Consider the following 21,594-nt stretch of genomic DNA (forward strand, 5'->3'; position numbering starts at 1 on the left):
CTCTGAATGCAACAACTGTAAAAATTTTTGCACAAACAACAATAGTGGAACAACAACAGTAGAAACTTGTAACTAGTTATAAGCATATCTACTCCTAGAAAACAAATAAATACATAATTAGGTTAATTCTACTGTGGTGAAGAGCTACAAGCAAAGTAAGCATTCCACCTTATACATACATAGGGGAAAAAAAGAACTGACATTTCCCAGTTTTATGCAACTCATCTTGCTGGTTAGAAGAACACAAAATATACAAACTTAGTCCTGAGACAAATATATCAATAAAGAAATCAATCTCACACATAGCAGGCACCTTCATGTATATTGACGTGAAGAACAAGCCCATCTTAAAAAAAGTACTCATTCTTTAGTAAGCACAACAACTATAGGTATTGGTACTTTTTTTCTCTGTGGAAGCTCATATTGGCAAATATGCTATTGTTCTCAAAATCAAAAATGGGTTGAAAAGGTTATGAGTCACTCCCTTTTGCTTTTAAAATATTTGTACTTCAGCTTTCTGCCAAGGATATGGAGAACCCCTAGTGTTTGAAGATTTATTAATAATCTCTAGTAGTCCAAAAAGTCTTCTGCTACTTCTTCAGAAATTCTTTCAAGCATCTTATCCAGACATACCACTTCTAAAGCACATAAACTTAGGTATCTACTGCTTGAAATTTCGTTGTTGATATTAAGGAGAGCATTTTTTTTCCCCTCATCCAAGCAGAACAAAACTCTGCATTTAATGCACACTTCTACCTTTTCTATAAATACATTATCATACTCTCTCCCCTTATACTTTGAATAAGACTATTTTTCCATGAGCATTTCTTGCTTATGAAAGTGAACTGTTGGGGCAAACAGCATAAAACTGCTCTAAACAATGCCCAGCCATTCATATTTCTTGCTTTACATGCTTTTCCCACATGGCTTGATTCATAATTACTTCCAGCTTCAGGAAACTGGCCCTTTTAAAGGCACCAAACATAAGTTTTTGACTTGATTTGCACTTAACAAATCAAGCAATGAATCAATTCTATCTAAGCTGCCAGCAATTCTGAATTCTACAACTTTTATCTTCCTCTTTGTCAACTGAGACTGTGTCTAACACAGGAATCCCAAAGTTACATAATAAAGACTCACATGAGAAATCCTTATCAGAATGCCAAAGGATCAAAATTGAAACAAACTGAAATGAACCAAGAAGAGTAAAACAAAAACAGGGATGGAAGTTACATCCCACCCAAATGTGGGAGAGGTTTGATGGATGAACAACAAACAGCCAGGTAACTGAACAGCTATAAATAGCTTGGGTTAATTTTCTTAACTGTTTAAAGAGCTCAATCAATTAGTACAGAATGGAAGAGATTAGGTAGAAGGAGATGAATTAAAAGTCTATAATGAAAGAAATAAATAACCAATTGCCTGAAAAAATATTAGTGTCATAAAGCATGCTAAGCCTTAAAATAATCTTTCAGAAAAAGCATCAGGAGACTCTTGCACGTGACGGTCAGAATCCTTTCATTCAGCCTGTGAGAGACACACTTAGACTTGGACAGCACAGGACATCATTGGGACTTCTTTTCTTTTGTCCTCATTCAGGATTGGAGGAATACAAAAAGACAAACTGAAAAAAAAAAAAAACCCAAAAAAAAACAGGGCAGAAAGAAATCCCACAGCACCAGCCATGGGGAAAGTCCAGCATTCCAACACGTTTACTGCTTATTTTTACAGTGTTTAATGGCAAAATACCACACAAAGACACAAACAGTTTCAAAGTAGCCTCCCAGCCTAGGAAGAAAATGAGGGGAAGGGGCTCTGTTTCAGTTCTTCATTATTAAAACTCTGAAGTAAAGAAATTTCAACAAACATAAGTAACCCAATCTGTGTGTTTCCCTAGCCCAAACTCCCTCCATTTTTACAGTCTTTTCAAAGTCTAGATCAAGTTTCATTTGAGTTTGCAGGGCAAAGGTTGTTATTTCTGGCTTCTCCCCCCCCCACCCCCGACTCAATTTCTTTGTCTTTTTAACACAAAATTGAAATCATCATGAATATCCAAAAATCCCAAATCTATTCTTTAATAACGAAGAAATATGTAAATACACATCACAAAACATCTAGCAAGACACAAAGCTCATTGGAAAAAAATATTCCTTCTTTTAGTTAAATTCTGCCTAAAGATTCCCAAAGTACACAATATAAAATATATACCAATATAAAATATATACTATGTAGTCAACAGAGTGTACTCATATATTAGTATTATGTTATTGTGATCAACCAGAGTGATCTTATAACCATTTTTCCAATTGAGAGGAGGAACAACTTTTTTCCTATTTGTACCTCGAAAGAAAATGATAAAACCCCCTCTTTTGTTAAAGTGCAAAATGATTCCATCAAACTCAAGTCTATCTTCTAACATTTGTTAAACTTTGAGGGAGTGGCTCTTCCCCAGTCAAAGTCAAACCCTGGGAAGATTTTTCCATCATTCATCAGCTGAGATTTTGACATCCAAAGTTTTGAATTGAAAAGATCTACCAAATTCCTAAGGGGAACTTGTCTCTGTTTAGAAGCATCAAATCCCCAATGTATCTGCTGAAGTCTCTTTGAAAGCAGTTTCTGAAGGATGAGTTTGAAAGAGGGGCAGGAACAGTCACTTAGCTTCCATCCCACTGAGGAAATGACACACCAGCAGAGCAGGAAGCAAAGGTGGCACAGAAGCATGAGAGCAACAACACAAGGAGAAGCCCCCAAATCATATGGGTTACAAAAAAGGAACTTTTCATATGCTCAATACAAGTGAATCTACATTTGTAATCTGCCAAGGCAGACTCAAAGCAATCATTAAGGTGACTAAGCCAAGCATTCAGAGAGTACTAAGTGACAGAAGAATGACCATACCTTCAGCTTGGCCCACTTAATAAGCATTAAATACAGTCTATAATTAACTCCACGTTCATGATCCTCCTTTGGAAATCTCATTTAATTCAATGCAAACATAGATTCTGTTTGGGGAATGATTCAGAGTTTGTAGTGAATGAGACTCTTGTTTCTAAGACCTGGCCAGTCTCAAAGAACTACTACAATATAAATATTTAATAGTAACAAAAGCATGCAACTCCTTGCCAAGCACAGATGTTAGAAAGTGATTGCAAATCTTGGCATTTGGTGGCACCTAGTAATCCACTGGCTGAGTTACTAATGTGATTGATAGCCTTAAGTTGTTCAGGAACTATTTTTCCCCCTGAGAATTAAAAATCTCTGAGTTGTATCATAGTTTTTGTATAAGTGTTTTTCTCTACACAACCAGCAATGTCAAATGTTATCCTCACAGGTTTTAAAAAGGTTCTGCTTGGGAAAACTCTTCAGGGAGAAACAGATGCAACTGGTCTGTTTCTATACTTAGTGCATATTTTGTTTTGAAATTCTAATTCTGGTAATGATGGTTAGTATAAACATAACTGAAAGAAACTCCTCTTGCAACAGATCTTCACTAACCTGGTCCTGAGGAAACTTATGTCTTGTTTTGACTAAGGGAACAACTCATTCATAAACAGCATTGCCTACTGCCTTTCCCTTCAAGGTGTGTCATTAACTATCCCCACCTGGATAGCATCCTGCCCTTTAAAAGCTGTTAGACTTTCTAAAGAAGAGCTTTCCTAGGTACAGGCACCAGAAAGGAAGCATCTTCCATCTTAATATTCTCCTTTCCACCAAGACTGGTCAGAACCTGTCATTTGCATGAAGCATCCACACAGCAACTTTAAACCTGGCCATGCCCTTACAGGTGAGATTCCTGTCCATGCCAGCCTCCCCAGTTACAGCAAGGCATTTATCAAACATACAGTTTCCACAAAAACACTATTCAAGTGCTTCTGACAGAGCTCCTTCCAAAGAGAACAAATCTGTTTTTATTACCATTTCCATGAATTCAGGGAGAACAAAACCATGACATTCCTGTAACCACAGCAGACTGTACTATATCTGAACAACATGCTCTGGATGTCTGCTGGGTAGAGGACTTCAAAGTAGCAATGAATGAAAAACTAAATATGCAAAGGCAAACGGACACATTACTACTTATGTCAAATGTTTCCTTTGTGTGACATTCCAAATGCAAGTCAGAACACTTGAGGTGTAATGCAGATCTACCTTTGTAGAAAATGTTAGTCTTATGGGCCATTAGTTTCAATGACATCAACTGACACAGCCAGCAACAGGTTTTGAGCAAACGAAAGATTAAAGAAAAAAACCCAAAGAAAACTAATTGCTGCCCTAAGTGCTTCAAGTCACACAAGATTCTCACATGCTGTCAATTAAGTGAACCCTATGAAGTTATGATTTATGGCAAGATTCCACCAGAATGATTATATCACAACAACAGACATAATTCAATTACTTCTGCCAATAAAGTCATCAGTGCAGAACATATTACCCCTTTAAACTCTAAGCTTTTTTTTTTTAACCAGAAGGTGCTTCTATGATGGTACCATCTTGACTCAGTCTCAGGAAGTATTTTTAACCACTAAGTCTGTACTTAGAAATTTGGTACCACAAAATTTTTGGCCACAAAAGGTGAACTTGTAGAACAGTAGGAAAAACCTCTAGGCTTTCAGCCATTTTTCTTTCAAAATTTATTTCCTATGTTTTACAGTATTTTCAGCCATTTTCTGTCTTCCTTGCTATTAAAAAAACCCAAAAAGACCAAAAAAACCCCACCAACAACAGAAAAAATACAGACTAATTCAGGCTAGAAGTGAAGTCTGCAGGTCATCAGGTCTATTCTCAAAGCAGGATCAGCTTTAATTCTACAGAATTAAAGAAGAAGAAACAAACCACAACAAAAAGAAAAAAAACCAACCAAAAAAAGTAACAAAGTTGCAATTAAAAAAAATGTTATTTCATCTACATACAGTATTTGCTTTCTTTGTTCCTTAAACTTAAGTATTTATTTTAATCATGCTGATTTTGTTACAAGTCTTTCTAGAAGCTAATTTTAGGACTTTGAAAAATAAACATGCATATTTAGAGTACTATATAAACATACATTTTTAAGTAGTCAACAAAACCTTTCTTTAATCAAACTAATGGACAATTTTTATAATGGGGAGGTTTTAAGAAAACAAGTGTTCTGGAAACCCTCTAGCAGGTAAAAACTTCACTTGGCCTCATACTGAAGAATAAGAAAAAGCAGACCATGCCTTGGGAGAGCTGTAATCAAACAAGCAAGTCAGCAAAGAAGGGAAGAAAGAATGGAACAGAAGCCTGAGGGTAAGGACGACTCAGGGGGATTTGCTAAAGGCAAAATGAAAAGGACAGTGAAAGCAGGAGGGGCAGGAAGACTGAAGCAGTGGTTTGGATGCAGCACAGACTAGGATGCCAACTGTGTGGACAGTCAGCAGGCATGTTCAATAAATTGGACATTACAAAATACACAAAAATAGCCTGGAAAATTTTTTCCGCTCTCCAAGACCCAGACATTCACTCAAATGTTACTTTCCCACTTCACAGTTTTGGATTAATCTCCCTGCTTAAACTTCTACATGTATAAATTCAAGGTAATGAATCACATGAATCTCATCCCACAGTATTGTACGGGTACACACACTATTGTCTCTAAATCACCAGGGTATCTCAACACAGAAAATTTAACAAAGAAAATGGCTAACTGTGCCACCAGCATGGGTTCCAGACCACATACAACAAAAACAGTAGAATGATACATTGCATGAGACAAAAAAAAAAACAAACATTGAGCTATTCATGTAGTCAATGCAATCCTTCTTGACCACTGAACAAGATACAGAGCCTCTGGAGGAAAATAAATAAATAAACAAATAATCGATATTTCTTCTCTCTCATATGCATTCTGCAAGCTTTTTGCCATATGTTACTATAACTGGTTTATGTACCCAGCCACTTCTGCAAAAGAAGCTCCTACCTAGAGACCTTCTCATCTCCTGCAAGCAGCAGTTCCCAACACACTTAGGACACCTTCATTCCATTATGGAAGCTCACAGGTTGCTCATCATCACTAAACTGAATTGTTTCACCCTATAGGTACAATGATATTTTCAAAACATTAAGAATAGCGTTTATATTAACACATGTGCAAAGGATGTATTCTCAAGTCATTCAAAGCCACGAGATTGGTGCTGGGCCCTTTTAAATAGAAGGTTTTTAGTAGTGTTTTTGCTCCTATCACCAAAAAATTCCATCAGGTTGCTGACCCCAGAAACAGGGTTGCTACTGACCCCTAGTGTTCAGCAGCCCAGGCTCAATTCGACTGATTCAAGGCAAAAAGCACGAGAAGCATCCTCATCCTTCAGCACTGCATCATCCTTCTGACATACCAAGAGGTCCCTGCCTCGTGCTGAGGTTCTTTCCGCTCTATTTCATCAACAAAAATAGTAGTATCCCTTTCTAAAGAAAAAAGTAGAAAGGAAATATAAACTCCTAAACATGCCAGCAAATTGCAGATTCACATTCCTTCTGCTTTCACATCTGTAATTCATTTTTCATTTGGAAGATTAAGAGAAGGGTATCTAGAGTAGACTGACAGTTGTGGCTTCAAGTGGGTATTTATAGTCTCTTGATCAGTTATTAAGGAATTAATGACAGTGAACCACAATCCAAAGCTGGCCTGCAAAGCCTAGTGCTAGGATAGGAGTTGCAATTGCCAGGTTGCTGCAGGACTAGGTTGTCCCAGGTAGAAGTGTAGAGTCTAGTGAGCCAGCTGCCCAGGTCACATAAAAGTTGCAACTATAGAAATGTAGAAGAATCCTACTGTTCTACTTACAATTTTGAGTCCAGGTTCAGGAGAAAGCCCAGTCTGTCATATTCTGGAAAACAAAAGCAAAGAATACAATATCATAAAAGCTGCAAGAGTCTCCTCCACAAAAGGCACCAAAACCAAACAGCAGCAAGTCGTTATAGCAGATGTTAACACAGATTGTACTTCAAGGAATTCCTAAATTAACATTTCTTAGTCTCCAGGAAATACCAGAGCAAGGGAACACATGGGTAACCATTAATTTAGAAATCACAAATTAGAATTAATCAAGATATCCAGAGTCATAAAAAGAAAGTATTACTGAAACCACTTATGCAGTGATAAACAAAGTTTTCCTGCTTGCTGTACAAATAATTTTGCCACTGTATGACAAACATTCCTCCTAAGTTCTGATGTGTACAGCTCTGAATTTTTTCTTCTTTCCTTGCCTATTCCAATCCACAACTTCATAATCAAGCAGCTCTTCTTCAAGAGAAAGTGACTCAGGTGGCAAAAATGCTTCAAGTTCAGGTGTTGTTCAGTAGGAAACTGCAAAGTCAGTTTATGGCATGAACAGGGGGCAGCTACAGAAACGGAACTATCACTCAGAACATCTGTAACTCATAAAATAGCTTTTCATTCAGCATCTCTGAATATACTGTGATCTTGTAAATCAAACATTTGATACAAAAAAATAAAACTATTAGAATTCACATCAGATATACAAGAAAAAGGTGTAGTGTTGTTCTTGCACTGGGTTAAGGGGTCAGGGGCCTCCTCACACTGAGGACCCCTGGATCTCACAGCTACAAAATAAAAAAAATAATACAGAGAAGTAAGAGATAACCCAATCAGAGATTAAAAGAAACAAGAAAAAAAAAAAAAGCTTTTGGAAGGAGCTCATTGGAAATACAAGATTACTTTTCTCATGAGACACCTCTAGAATTTCTGGTGCAGTAGTTTACCTCCAAAGATCACAAGCTTTTCACACTTGTTTACTGGCAGAACAGCAAAGCCTAAGCACTTACCTCAGACACAATGATTGCACCAGATAGGTCATTGTAAACTGTGCCATTGGTTTCAATCCCATTAAGATTCAATTCCCGAGCCAAGGGAAGTATTCTATTTGAAATCACTTAGGTAACAGAAGCTGCAGAACTCGTGCACGCTTGATACTGGCACATACTGTCTGTTCCCTGCCAGCACCCGAGTGACACCCACCATCCCCACTCCACCTGTGCATCACTCCTCCACTTTCCACATACTGACAGCTCTGTTTCCCCCATGTGCTGCTTTCTTCATAATTTCTTCCCAGTTTATTCCTCCTACAAGAAATTATGTCCTGTACAACCTCACCTCCTCTGTCAGTGGGATTGTGCATAGGAAGGTATCCATTCCATAAAAAGAAACATGCCTTCAATTTTTATTAACCCTTCTGACTCCCAAAACCAACATCTGTACTAAGCAAACAACCAAAGCTTTTTTATAAAATAACTTTTTAAAAAAAACATCTACAGACACTGACCTATCTGCCATCAGTCTTATCTCATTCAAGCCAACATTCCCTTCTTCCCCATAGGAAATACAAAAAGAGGAAATCCAACAAGAGATATATCACCTCATAACTACAACAACATCCTGGACTTTCTATTAATTCAGCACTTCATTAGCTTTACAACCAAAGTACCAGAACACAGACATGATCTAAACACTAAGGAGAGACCTCCATTGCAATGTTTCACAAGATTCATCTTCTTCTGTCACAAGTGTTTCACCTTTCCTAGGATTTAAGTTTTGATATTCCCTGATCATTACTGACAGAGATACAAAATAATTTTTTTAAATTACATATCAACTACCTTGCAATAGACACTTTTTTTTTTAAGTATTGCAAAACAAAATATTTCTGGTTTCAAGCCACACACGTGGTTATGTCCTTGATTTTCTGTAGGGTACAACTGTAGTTTCAGGCTATAACATCAAACCAGAAGCATCCACACCCCTTCCTCCCACTGGCAGGTGAGATGTGAGAGCTACTGCAGGCAGAGAAATGCTGCCCTCACCATGGAACATCTCGCACTCATGGGCACTTTTGGAAGTCAGCACTACTACTTTGGAAATGAATCTCTATCTTCACATTCAGGAAAGACACTAGGACCCTCTAAAATTACAGATTCAAAATTATGTTCTTTTTAGCAAAAATCAGAGTCTTGCTAAAGACTTACAGTGTCACTTAGCTGTATGCCTATGAATACAGAGGCCAAAAGTCATCCCACATGCCAGCTGGAAGCAGCCTGGATTCACAAAAGAGAGGTAAAACTACAAATATCTGGAGAAAGCCAAACACACAGAGCCTAGCTGCAGGAAAAGGCAATTCTTCTCTGGAGTTATGTATCTGAATTAAAACAAGATGAAACACAGATCCACTAAATCATAGTACAACTGATTCTAAAACACAGCTTGGTCAGAGTGTGACAATTACAGGAAAGGAACTGAACTGATCACACAGCTCAAGAAAGAGGCAATCCCATTCCTACCCTTTCCTCCGCGGAAAACAGAGGTGGCAGTGCCTGCCTTGGCACTCCTGCCACCTCTCTGTGCTCTTACAGGTTGCTTCCTCCTCCCATAACCTTAGTTTAAAGCCTTACTCACCAAGTTAACCACTTGATATACTTATATTTCTCCCCTTTTTCATGTAGTGGGATAAAGAAGTGCTGAAATATTAGCGAGAACAGAACAAAATAGTTAGAGAGAACAAGGTAAAAAGACTCCAGCTTCTCCACCAAAAATCAGCTTGGACCAGCTGGCCATTATTAACTGTGATTTGATGTTGGCCTCCAGCATCATCATCACGATGACTCTCCCCCAGCACCCCAATCAGAATCAGGGGGTCTCTGCACTGAAGGACAAGACAGAGCCACTCACATTTAAGCATATTGGTAGATCTGATCCAGCCAGGCCATGGCTGACCCACCAATTTCCAGACACAACACCTCGATGGTTGTGTGGCACAGGATCTGTTTTTAAAGCAGAACATGAGTAAAGGTACTAAAGAACTTAGTTTGCATCCCCTGGAAGAACATAATGGAGTAATCTGAACAAGACTTTATATTATCAGCCCACAGAAGACTGAAAGGCCCATGAAAGATAAAAGTAACATTATTAGAAGAGCACAAGTCAATCTAAAGATCACATTTACCTGTGCTAAGGAGCTACATATCTCAGCTGACAACGTGGTACAGCAGCGCACAGAAGCACAGAAACAAAGAAGTTTCACCATGCCTTATGAGAACAAGATGTCATCTTAGGTCAAAACCAAAATGCATTTCTACATTTCCTGGAAGATCAGAACTGAGTAAGAATCTAAGAACTGACAACAATTTCATAATAAAGCATGTAATTGGGATTACATGAGCAGAAATAGAGCCAAGCATAGCAATTTCTATAAATTATGCAAATCCTGTGCCAAATTCAGTGTTGGCATTAGCATGGAAATTCCTTCAAATAATCCAACAGAAATCCAGCTACCAGGCTACAAATGAGAGATGCATTGTTTCATGTTTGAAAACTCCATGCAGACCACCCAGGAAGCCATAAAGCCCAGTGTACAGTATCTAGCAAGTATTCAAGTTGCCTTTTGCATCTGCAACCAATATAGCTATATAGGAGTAAAATGGGCAAAATTCTCCCCTTATGCTACTAATCTGAAATCAACAATCCAGGAATTAACTTGGCATAGTGGTTTTATCCATTCAAACTACCTGTAACCAATTTCATTGATGACTCGAGTATTAACCCTTTAAGCAGCCAACTACTCAGAAGCACAACACAGATTAATTTTCTGTTTCTACAGGCAAAGTTAACTTTTTTTTTTAAAGACTGGCTATATGCAGTTCTAGTTCTGTGTTTAACTGGTAATTGCAAGTACAGGAGGAAAGGCAGAAGATTCAGTTTCACTATTTTACACAAAATGTTTGTGTTTGTCAAAGAAATCAGTATGATTCTCAAGAGACAGAACTCCTATCAAGAATGCTCAGACCACCATGATACACTTCATCCTGTCCAGTGCAGTCTGGTCTCTGCGGAGCTGAGGATCCAATTGAGCCAAGCCTTGGTCACTGTTCACATGCAAGCTGTACATCTGCAGCAAAGGCCACAGGTAAAATGACCTACTCTGCAATGAAAAAGGCCAAGCACATCACATTCACCTTGGACTAAGAAAACACATATGGACAGTATAAAAGTTCAGCCGATGTAAAATAATTCTGCTACAACTCAAGAGACAAGAAAGAATTAATGAAAAAAAGTCATGTAAAATGGATCAACTGAAAAGGACAAAAGAAAGCTTTTATTCCAGGGTTAAAAAAATACCAGTCAGGATTACTGACCAACAATCGAAGCACTGGATAAACAAAGACTTAATGTTGCATCCTTTCCTTAGGATTTTCACTTTAACCTCTTCAGAGATGGAATTTACTGATGAAAGCATTATCTTCTATTTAAATAACCAGGGAATAAAAAAAGACTGCAAAGGCAAGTTCAGAAGTGGTAAAGCTGAGGCCACCCGAGCTCCTTAGCACAGTCCTGCATGGACTGCATGCCGATCTGTTTTAGTTTTCTCCTCATCCCCACTTACGCTTTTACATACACATTTATCAACCTTTTTCTCCAGATTGCCAAGTGACATCCAGGAAAACACCAAGGAAACTGGTAAGACAAAGCCCTCTCCCTGCTCTGTAACAACACACAGAAGTAGCAGAAGTGACACCTGTCAAGCTAAGTGCCCAGCCCTTGCAGTCCAGCAGCAGAAGCTCACCTCACCAACCTACATCTACATATCCTAATAAAACTATAGCAACCTCCAATGGTAGGAAAGCAACTCACTGCTTAAAGCTGAATTTAGGAAAGTCTCTGATAGGAAGATGAAAAGTTTCCTCCTATGATCTGCATATGCCCTTTTGCTTTCCCCAGGAAGTCCTCTGTTTCAAGCCAGACTACAGCCTTTGCTAAACACTTGTACTATTTACTGCCATGAGTCCACTTGGCAAATGGAGCTAATGCGCCCTTACTGAGTCTCCCAACACACTCTTTATTCTTTGAATTTTATCGTATTTCCTAATAAAAGTCAAGAACATGATTAACAAAACAGTAATCTATATTGGCATTTAGTGACAAGTCGTGCTGATTTGATGCAGAGAGATGTCACATGAGAGAGAAAAACCACACAAATTCTTTTATTTTGAGGCATTCATTAAACCACTTCTTGACATTTGCACCTCAACTCATTCACAGTTGTATTTTCAACTGGAAGAATACAGTATTAATAAAAAGACAGATGATGATACTGAACACACTGGCAAAGTCACACAAGGACTATGAAACTGTTTCATGACAGTCACTGGCAAAGATTCAAGCAGCTCCCACAGTCTACACTCGGAAAAATAAAGAATGAAGTAGAACTTCATTAATCAAAAATGAAAAGAGAAAAGTATTTTTCCAGAAAAAAAGCCACTAAAACCAGCAAAGAAAATACATGTATGTCCCTTTTTTCTTTCTGCCTTACAGGAATGAAGAAATATACAACACAGTAAGTTCATCTCTCCTTTCGTATAACTATCACATAGTGCTAAGACAGAAATGCAATTTGGGTGAAAAACCCCAACATGCCAAAACCACATCAGCTCCAAATTTAATTAAAGTTGCTTTCCTCCAAACAAGAGCATCTAAAGTTAATTATCACTGACCTGAAAATCCCAGAAATATCAGAGCTGGCAACTGTAGACATTGTACAGAGTATCACTGAGAAACCAACTAAACAGCACAGAATCTTCTGCAAGTCACCAGTGTTTTTCTCTTATCCTAGGAATCTATCACTACTCTACCCATTTGATACCTCATTCAGTTGCATTTCTATTCCTGGCCTCCATCCAAAACATAGACAAGCAGTCACCAAATTCACTCTGAAGCTGTATCTGGTAGGACAGACATAGGGTTATTCCCATCCTTCTCAAAATGGTTATCTGAGCATCTTCAGCAGCTGAACAAAACAGAGAAAGTTTTCTTCACAGTTCTCACATCTTTTCCCAAAATGTTTATGGATTTTGACTTAAGGAATCACTAACAGAAAACTCCTAAATAAGCACAGATTTAAATTCTCAGATGATTAAACCTCTATCAGTGTTAACTCAGCGAACTCATTATTTGGATGCATGGTCTTGCATGGTCTTTCACAAGCCCATGAGCTGCAGCAGGTATGCCACTCTAGACCAATGTTTGGAAATCCGGAAGAGTTAATATATGCAAACAATTTGAGCAAGACCTAGATAAGACTTGGCTGCTTGTAATGTTGGAACTAGCATCTTTTAAGCCTGCAGTGAGAACATCTGCTATGAATCAGAGGTCAGTACTGCAATCAAACATGTCTAACAAGACCAGAAGCCTACAGCCCAAAGGTATTCAGTATTTTCAGAGTTTCAAGCACAGTAGCATCTGGGAAACTTGCACATCCAGTGCACTCCTATCCAAGGCTTAGAGAAGAAAAATTTAGCTTGCTGTCAGACACGGGAGGTAGGAAAAAGTCTTGAACAAAAATAGCAGGGGTATAAATCTAACTTTCAAGGTCCAATGTTTGATTTGGTAGCAACAAAGTAAAACAAAGCAACTAGAGAGGAAAGCAAAAAATAAAAGGAGCACTAGCTGTCTATGGGAAGTGAATAAAATCTAGGTCTCCTCAAACACCCTGTGTCCTGTTTCCTCAACTTCAGAGCATGACACCCTTCTTTCTGAAATGGTTGCAGCTGAAACACTGGCCTAGACATCACATCAAACACTTATCAGCTGCTCAAGCTTTATCTTTCAAGGAGACAGCCATGAAGAGAATCACAAAGACATCTGGACTTGTGAAGGCTGGACCACAACATGAACCTCATGGCTCAGCCTCACTCAAAGCACATTTGGCTCACATGTCCTCTACCCAATAATCTCCTATGAAGCATTATATTAAAGCTTCATATCCAGATGAACTTCTGAACACTCAGTTCAGAAAATTTATCCAGAAAAACCTAGACAGTGCCATTAATCTGAGTTGCATAAGGACAGATTTCCAGCATTTCTGAAAACTGAGACTTGCACGTGGGACAAAGTTAAGGGGAAAGCCAAGTTAAGGACGAACAGCCAATTCAAGTATTATATAGAAGCTGCAACAAGACATTGCCCTTTACATGACATGAATAACAAGTACCAAAGAGCACTTCTAAGCAGTTTAATATGCAAATATAAGTACCAGTTTTAAGCAGCATGAAATCTTAACAGGGAGACCATTATTCTCAGCTGGTTTTGACTAATAAAGAAAAAGGTATATGTAATTTTATGTTTCAAAGCATATAACTTTAGCTGAAACATCACCTACTGGGAATGGCTGGGCCTGGAGCTGCCATGGTTTCTGTGGGTTCTTTCTGGGCTCTGTCTTTTCCTGGATCTGCAGCAAGGTGAGATGGGATGGACAGCGGAAGCACAATAGCCACAGTTTTTCTCTCTCTCCTTCCTGTTCAACAAGGAAAGCTATCCCTCAGTTGGACAGACATCACACATCTTCACATCTTATTACACATACCAGTTCAGAGCAAGGTGAAGTCTGCAGCACAGTAAGTGCCAAGTAATAAACACAAGAGCAATGAACATACAGCTTTCTTGGACATTTCTGAGCCTCCCTTCTCAAATATGAGTTTTCTTCACATTTCTTCAAAGAAGCAAGTCAGTCTTGTTGCAGTGAAAGGGTTTACCAAAGATCAAGTCTTACTGTCTCAATTCCTAACCAATTCAAGCTTGAGTTGTAAAATGAAAGCAAAACAAAGACCAGTGCTTTTAAAATAGACTCAGGCAGACCAATGGTTCGCATGAGCCTGTCTCCCACCCTCCACATTAACAGAACTCCGAAAGACAGAGTAGTTGAACTGTTTTTCATCAGTAAGTTTACTTTCCTATAGATAAAAATACTTATTATTAACTTCATAGATACAAAAACTGTGATTAATATTCAAGCAAGCATATCTCAAACCTATGCAACTTCCTCCCTACTTCTGCAGACTGAAAAGACCACCACCCAATACAGGAGGCAGCAACAACACACTTCAGTTATGACATATTAATTAGTAAGAGAGAATTAATAGAGGGTTTCTTCCCTCCATATACACAGCAACATATCCATTTAGCATCCTAGAGATACTCCCACATCAGATCATGCACTAAGAATAGATCTGTTTCCAGATACAAGTTTTAGAGGAGATATAGAAAGAGTAGAAAAAGTCTGAGGTGTTTTAAAGAAAGTAAGTTACTACCACTAGTTCAGGGTTTAGTAAATCAGATTGTGTTCAAGCTTTGATGTTAGTGTCAGGCAGCAGGCTCTCTTTCAAACTGTGCGGGCAGAAGACAGGTGCTATGTTGGAAGGCAGCATGGTCCCCCTATCAACCTAAGAGGAAAGGCTGGCAAGCAAGATAAAAATATAAAAAATCCAAGCAAAGGTTTTGTCTTTTGTGGAAGGCAATAAATATCTCCATTTTTTAAGGGGTTTAAAGTTATAAGAAGCCCTTCCCTTGCACTTCATATATCATTATATACATACTGTAAACTGAATTTCAAGTATCATGCTCACTACGGCGTGCCTTGGCTGCAGCTTGCACATTACACACAGCCAAATGGAGAGTTACTGATCTAGTGAAGTGTCCCCAACACAAAATAATTTTTGATTTCTGGTTCAGTTCAATTCTAGGTCATGCTTAGGTTCCAAACAAAATGAGATTGGGAAAGATTTGCCCTGGGGTTCTATAATGCTGGTCGATCTCACCCAAAAGAAGTTTCCAGCCCTATTGGTATAGTTACGACTCCTGCGCCTTCTTCCTGGAAGCATTCCTAATGTCTTTCCCCAAATAACTCAACTGTTTGTTTAGCTGGGAAACTATCCTAGTAGCATAAAACAGTTTTTCTTCAGCTGGTGGGTGACATCACCTTAATGCCTTTCACATGAGAAGAGAAGCACAAACTGCATCATCAACACGTGTCCAGGTCATTTTCTCTCTGGGTAAGGGAGGAGTCCTGCAGGTTAATCCTCGTGTCGTATTAAGGCTCTTAAAACTCCCACTGCACTTAGGAAAGGACTTATTTACCCTTTGGCTAGATGGCTGATTCCCACAGACTCAGTGTCTTGCCTCCCAACATGGCTACCATGTCCAATTAAGTAGAAGCCTTGTCATGAGGTGGGAGATAGAGAAGAAGGCAATGTTGTACCTGAGCCTATTGTATGTCCAACGGAGTCAAAGGAAAGAACCACTGAATCTGTAACACAAGAGTACAAGTTCATTTTCCCCTTTTTTTCAGCACCATTTCTTGCTGTAATATTTTTTTTTCGTTTTGCTTAAGCAATTCCTTGTGCTCCTTTCTGCCAGGAAGCAGAACAACTTCTTCACCAACCATACAAAAGAACAGACACCTAGCAAATGCAGAACAATGGAGCATGCAATAAATCAGTGTCATTAACCAATGAAGTAGTTACAATTAATTGAAAATAATTTCATTTTATGTCTAATAAACTTGGTCACCTGAATCATAACATGCTTTGACTGTTGGCCTAGAGAGTTTTTTCTTATCAAATATATTTCCAATATTTTGTCCCCACTTAGGGGCCTCACCTGTTATGATCAGTGCTTCCGTGACATGGTTTGCTAAGCCAAGTACTTTGTGCTCCTTGCACTCCATGCTCATCATGTTTCCCACATCTTTACTCACAGTAGTGGCTTCCAACTCAATGCATTTCAATTCATCAGTATCTTTTCACCTTTGTGTTATATGCAGCACATGTGCCAAGCATCAAGAAAATATAATCTCTCTACTTGATACCCTTTTATTTTTCTATCTGGGAATCACAACAATGCTTTTATCCATTACTTCAGTGACAACTTTTGCTCACCAGCCTGACACTTTTAGTCACTGCTTCATATGATGGGGCACCCTTTGCTTCAACTGTGGTTTACAGATCCTAATTTTTATATAAGCAACTTGACATTTAACCACACAGAAACCCTTACTGCCTGCTTGCACTCAGCTCACCCCATGATCTAGACCCCTTTATTAGTAATTCATTTTCCTAATATACCACCCTTCCAGCCTAGAATCTGTTTGCAAAATTAACAGTAATAATTTGCTATTCAGTTCCAAGAGAAGTTGCATTATGGTATCATGCTCAATAATGGGTTTTCCCCCATCTTTATACTTATTTGAGGCAAACAAGATTTTGGTAGTAAGCCTCCTGGTTTGCCATCTATTTTCATGGAAATCCTAACTGAAGGACAAAAACTACCAAATTCTGTTCCTCTATCGGTGGAGCAGAATTGGGCCCAGAATTTAGAGACAGATTGCCACTGGGCAAAACACAGAAAAGAACAGATCACCACAATAGGATTAATAATTGTATGGCCTGAGAAGCTTCAAATTGACACAGCAATAGCTGAACTACCTTTCATCCTCACCTAAATGAATTGACTGAATCCTTTGACGTTTCTCTTTGTCACTCAGGTTTGAGATGTGACCAGCTCCTCACACATCCCTTGCAGCACCACAAGGGCTGCCAAGGTGCAAGCCCTCAGTGCAAGGCAAAAAGCTCAAGAATAAGAAGACTTAGTCTGCTGAAGAGAATTTAACCTCCTGCTGCATCACTTGAAATTTAGGCAGGTTACAATCACAGGCATTGGCAGTTACCATGTTAGAGCTGAAAACAACTTGACACACGTCTGAGCCCTTGGTTTCTCTAAATTTTACATTATCCTGATGCTTATTCTCCAACTCTTAAAAATGCAAAAAGAAACTGCTAATTTTCAAAATAAACAGTTATTTTAATAAAGGACTGTTAATTTGAGTGGGTTAAAAATAATTTAGAAAAAGAAGGTCTGTGTTGTCTCAGATCCAGCACTATGCTAGTAACATTATAAAAAATTAAAAAGAATATATTAGTCTCAAAATCTACTCCAACAAAAATAAAAATCCATCTGGAACTTAACAACTGTATTTCCTCTTTTGGGAATAAAATTCAGACATCATTATATTATTCTAAATAGCAAGGAGTTTAATTCATTTTAACTGCATTAACTTCATTTGCCATCAATTTTAAAGTATCTCTGTGGGGTTCTACTTTTACAAAACTGTTGAGATTTTTATCAACATGAAGTATTGCTTTGTAGTTAATGTCAAATTTAAAAGCTGTTAATTTTTCTGAAATACATTTTGTGTTCAAACACTGCACATGAAATATTAAGGCTTATCTAAGAATGGTTGAAAAGCACTACAAGCACCAAATTAATATTATTGCAACCCACAAAAATAGTATAATGTTTCATTCCCTTAACTGAGAACATTATCTTCCTCATATAAAAAAAAATTGCAAGCAGATAAAGAGCTCTCTTTTCCAATCCAGTCCTTCATGCTACTGTTAGTTTCAACTAATCAAATTCACTGTGAATAACCTGTATTATAGTCAACACCCCCTCAACCTCCAGAAGTAATTTCACAAAAAAACATGGATTTTTATTAAAGCACTGTTTTTATTTCCGGTATTAACACTCCAAAAGTGAAGAAACTATAAACCTGAAGACAGTTGAGAAGATATCACCTTTCTTCTACCCAAATAGCTACTCATATCCAAATTCAGAGTTACAGGTTATTTCTGTCAGAAGCTGATGGAGATCGGCAAATCTTTGAAGCAAGCCAGATTTACTTGTAACCACACTGAGTTCTGCTTCAACAAACACAAGAAGAAAAGTTTCTTTGCTTCGAGTTTCAAATCTCTTCCAGTCATCACCCAGTTCAAAATCCTCCTGACTTTCTAGGGGGTCTTTTTTGCTGAGACAAAGTGGCAGCTCTGTGTGTGCCCAGTGCCCTTCCCCAAGCCCAGGACTGTGCTCTACTTTTCAAAGGCAATCTTCAAAGGTTTTATCCTTCAAAACTTATTAAGACACAATGTAAAACATACCCACTTACATGTACCCCTGCTTTAGGTGCCCGGAAGTGTTTGTGCCTGAAGGACCAGTCCCCAGTCTTTCAGATACCTATTTCCATAAAGAAGCTTAAATGTTTTTCCTCCTGCCTTAACTGAAGGGCAGCCTTTATGCCTAAATCATGAAATCTGACACACAGTAACTTGCCAATATGTACAGCTTAAGGCTGCACACCCCACAGTGCCAGTCTTTTACATCTGTTTTCATGTTAACTACAATCTTTTTTTCAGTGGCTCTAGTAGCTTAAAAAAGAAAAGGAAAAAAAAACCCAAACAAGAAGATATAGTGAAATCCAAATGTAATTCTGGATCTCATCCAATCCATCAGAAGAAGCAAAGACAGCACAAGCACTCACTCAATTTAGAAGGCACTCAGTGCCAGGAATAATGACAGCTGAGACCTCACCAGCCAGATTGCAAAGTTGCTTTGGGGCACTTTGTGTCAACTTTGGGTTAAAGGTGCATTGGGACCTATGCTCTGGGTCATTTTCCCCTCACTCCCACCACTCAGAGCATCACAAATTAGACCAATACACAAATCTGCTCCATCATCCCCCACTAAACATTGCTGTGCAGGGCTGCCTGAATGCACCCCATCACAAACCCTTTGGAGTGGAGGAGTGTTGTACGAGAGCCTGTGCCATTGCTGCAAAACCAACACAAGGATCCCATTTCATTCAGCAACAAGGAGCTTGAAGACAGACTCTCAAAGACCCTCAATGTTGCTCTGAGAACAAATTTAAACTCAGTTCCAACAGTGCTCCATACAGGACCAGAGCTGAGTGAACCTTCGAAGGAACACTAGACTTGCACAGATCTGTTCTGTAATAAAAAAACAACCAAAAAAACCCCCAAGTAAACAAAGAAAAAAAAAACCTAAAAAAAGAACCCCAAAAAAACTACACCTCAAACCAAACCCATCTGCAAATCTGTGATTATTACATTTATTGCTGCACTTACACCACAGTCCAGCTAAAACATCCAGGTATGTGGACTGATTGTATTTCAAGGCAAGAGATGCACTTCAAGTGTTGCTAACCCCTACCTTTCTCAGAGCCTGGATAACTGTGCATCACACTCCCCTGTCCCACACACAGGCAAATTACATCATTCATCTTGCTGCATTTATTGTGCACCTTAGCTCGGGGCATTTCTGGACATCAGACAAGTATTTAACCACTACTTGTAACAGATTGCTGAATTTTTTTCAGTACTCTTGTTTCTGAACAGAAAAATAAATGAAGATTTGGATCTTCACAAATGGGTGATGATCCTGACCAACAAATTTAAAGGAGACAAACAAAGCTGAAAAACATCTGAGGTGTCATACTCCATGCACATCACTAGATAAACATTTAACATGGGTACTGCACTGAAGAGGTGTATGGAAACAGCTCTTAAAAGCCCAATTGCATCCAGGTCTTAAAATCATGTAGCAGCAAATACATGGGTGCATTTCCAATACAAATGTTGCCCTTACTCCGACTTCATCATTGAAGAAAATGCAATATACCAAGCAAAACACAAGCAATGACAACACATAATGAAAACAGAAAATATACTCCACATTCAAACAAGAACTGTATATAAACTGCATGTTTATGTAAGTGTTGTTACAAAATTTGTTAATATTTTTATTGTAAGTCCCTCCAAGAAGTCACCAACTTTTTATTGCATTTTACAGACTCTCCCTTCAAGGATTCGTAGTTATTTGCCTCAACCTATTGGAAACCAAAGAAGCTGAACCAATAACATCTCTTATCTGTTTTTTTGGGGGGATTGCTTTGGGCTCTTTAAAAGGAAAAAAAAAAAAAAAAGCAAAGAAAAAAAAAGCAGCAAAACCAGACTTCAGCCATAAAGTAACTTCCCCAAGAAAAACAACATTATTGCGTACTGCTTTGGAAGTTGTCCTGAGAAACCACAAACTGTCAGTCCCACTGGAGTTATAAGAGTTTAATAATAAAGGCTTAGCACAGCCTCAATACCACATACCATTACAGCAATACACTGCACAGGCCAAGCCAAACAGGGAATACAAGAATACATCACAACACAAGGCTGTGATTTGGCACATCCTTATTCAGACACTCAAGCTCTGAGGTCTGTGTTGCTTTCTTATACGCAATGTCTCTCATTCCACACCTCTGCTCTCCAGATACTCTGGTGGATTCCTACAGAACTACAACCCGTATTTAATGACATTTAATGTAATTTATACCTCCAGAGTTTGATCAAATACCAGATATCCTGCAGAGCTCCATCAGCTGGCCTAGAGATGGCAACTGCAGTGATATTATCTAACAAAATTCTGATTCAGAGTAGGAATAAAAAGAAAAAAATTAGGTGCTTCATTTTTATCACCAAATTAGAAAAACATCCTTGAGGGTCTGTCATTCATCTGTCTTCCTTTTTCTGCTGAGTACTGAAAACTATAGAATCAAACATTCCAATAGTTGTCAACATTTATTTTCTATTTGAGATCAGTATTCTGGAATGTGACATACCAGAGAAGGAATATTTAATGCATGAAACTCTTCATAGCTTGTTGACAAACAAACAGCAAAACAAAAACTATTCTTATGTTTCACTTGGTCAGGAAATGAAGCTCACAAAAGCAGGGTACCCTCAAAATGCATTTTACTGTCAGGATTTATTTGGCAAGAAGACCTGTCTTAGAACATCTCCTGCCCCAAAGAACAAATATTTTTAATAAGACCCTCTCTTATTATGACTATGCAACATACTGGATAATTCTTATATCCAAAAAATTGAAGCAAACTGAAT

The 21,594-nt window shown here is 38.3% G+C and overlaps 1 protein-coding gene across 11 annotated transcripts in view; it reads right to left on the bottom strand.

The window, feature by feature from the left end:
• ST3GAL3 (ST3 beta-galactoside alpha-2,3-sialyltransferase 3) overlaps positions 1-21,594 on the bottom strand; it is a 178,144-nt gene that overhangs the window by 119,465 nt on the left and 37,085 nt on the right. For 6 of the 11 annotated variants that reach the window (XM_042779551.1, XM_042779549.1, XM_033066987.2 and 3 more), the window contains exons 3-5: positions 16,053-16,100; positions 14,178-14,312; positions 6,797-6,839 (exon numbers count right to left, since the gene is read on the bottom strand). In XM_042779551.1, coding sequence (XP_042635485.1) covers positions 6,797-6,839; positions 14,178-14,312; positions 16,053-16,100 — 226 coding nt within the window. The remainder of the gene's footprint in view (positions 1-6,796; positions 6,840-14,177; positions 14,313-16,052; positions 16,101-21,594) is intronic. The other 5 variants (XM_042779553.1, XM_042779550.1, XM_033066998.2 and 2 more) reach the window with 2 other exon arrangements.

This window comes from Catharus ustulatus, chromosome 9 (assembly GCF_009819885.2).
Source record: "Catharus ustulatus isolate bCatUst1 chromosome 9, bCatUst1.pri.v2, whole genome shotgun sequence".
Taxonomy (NCBI): domain Eukaryota; kingdom Metazoa; phylum Chordata; class Aves; order Passeriformes; family Turdidae; genus Catharus; species Catharus ustulatus.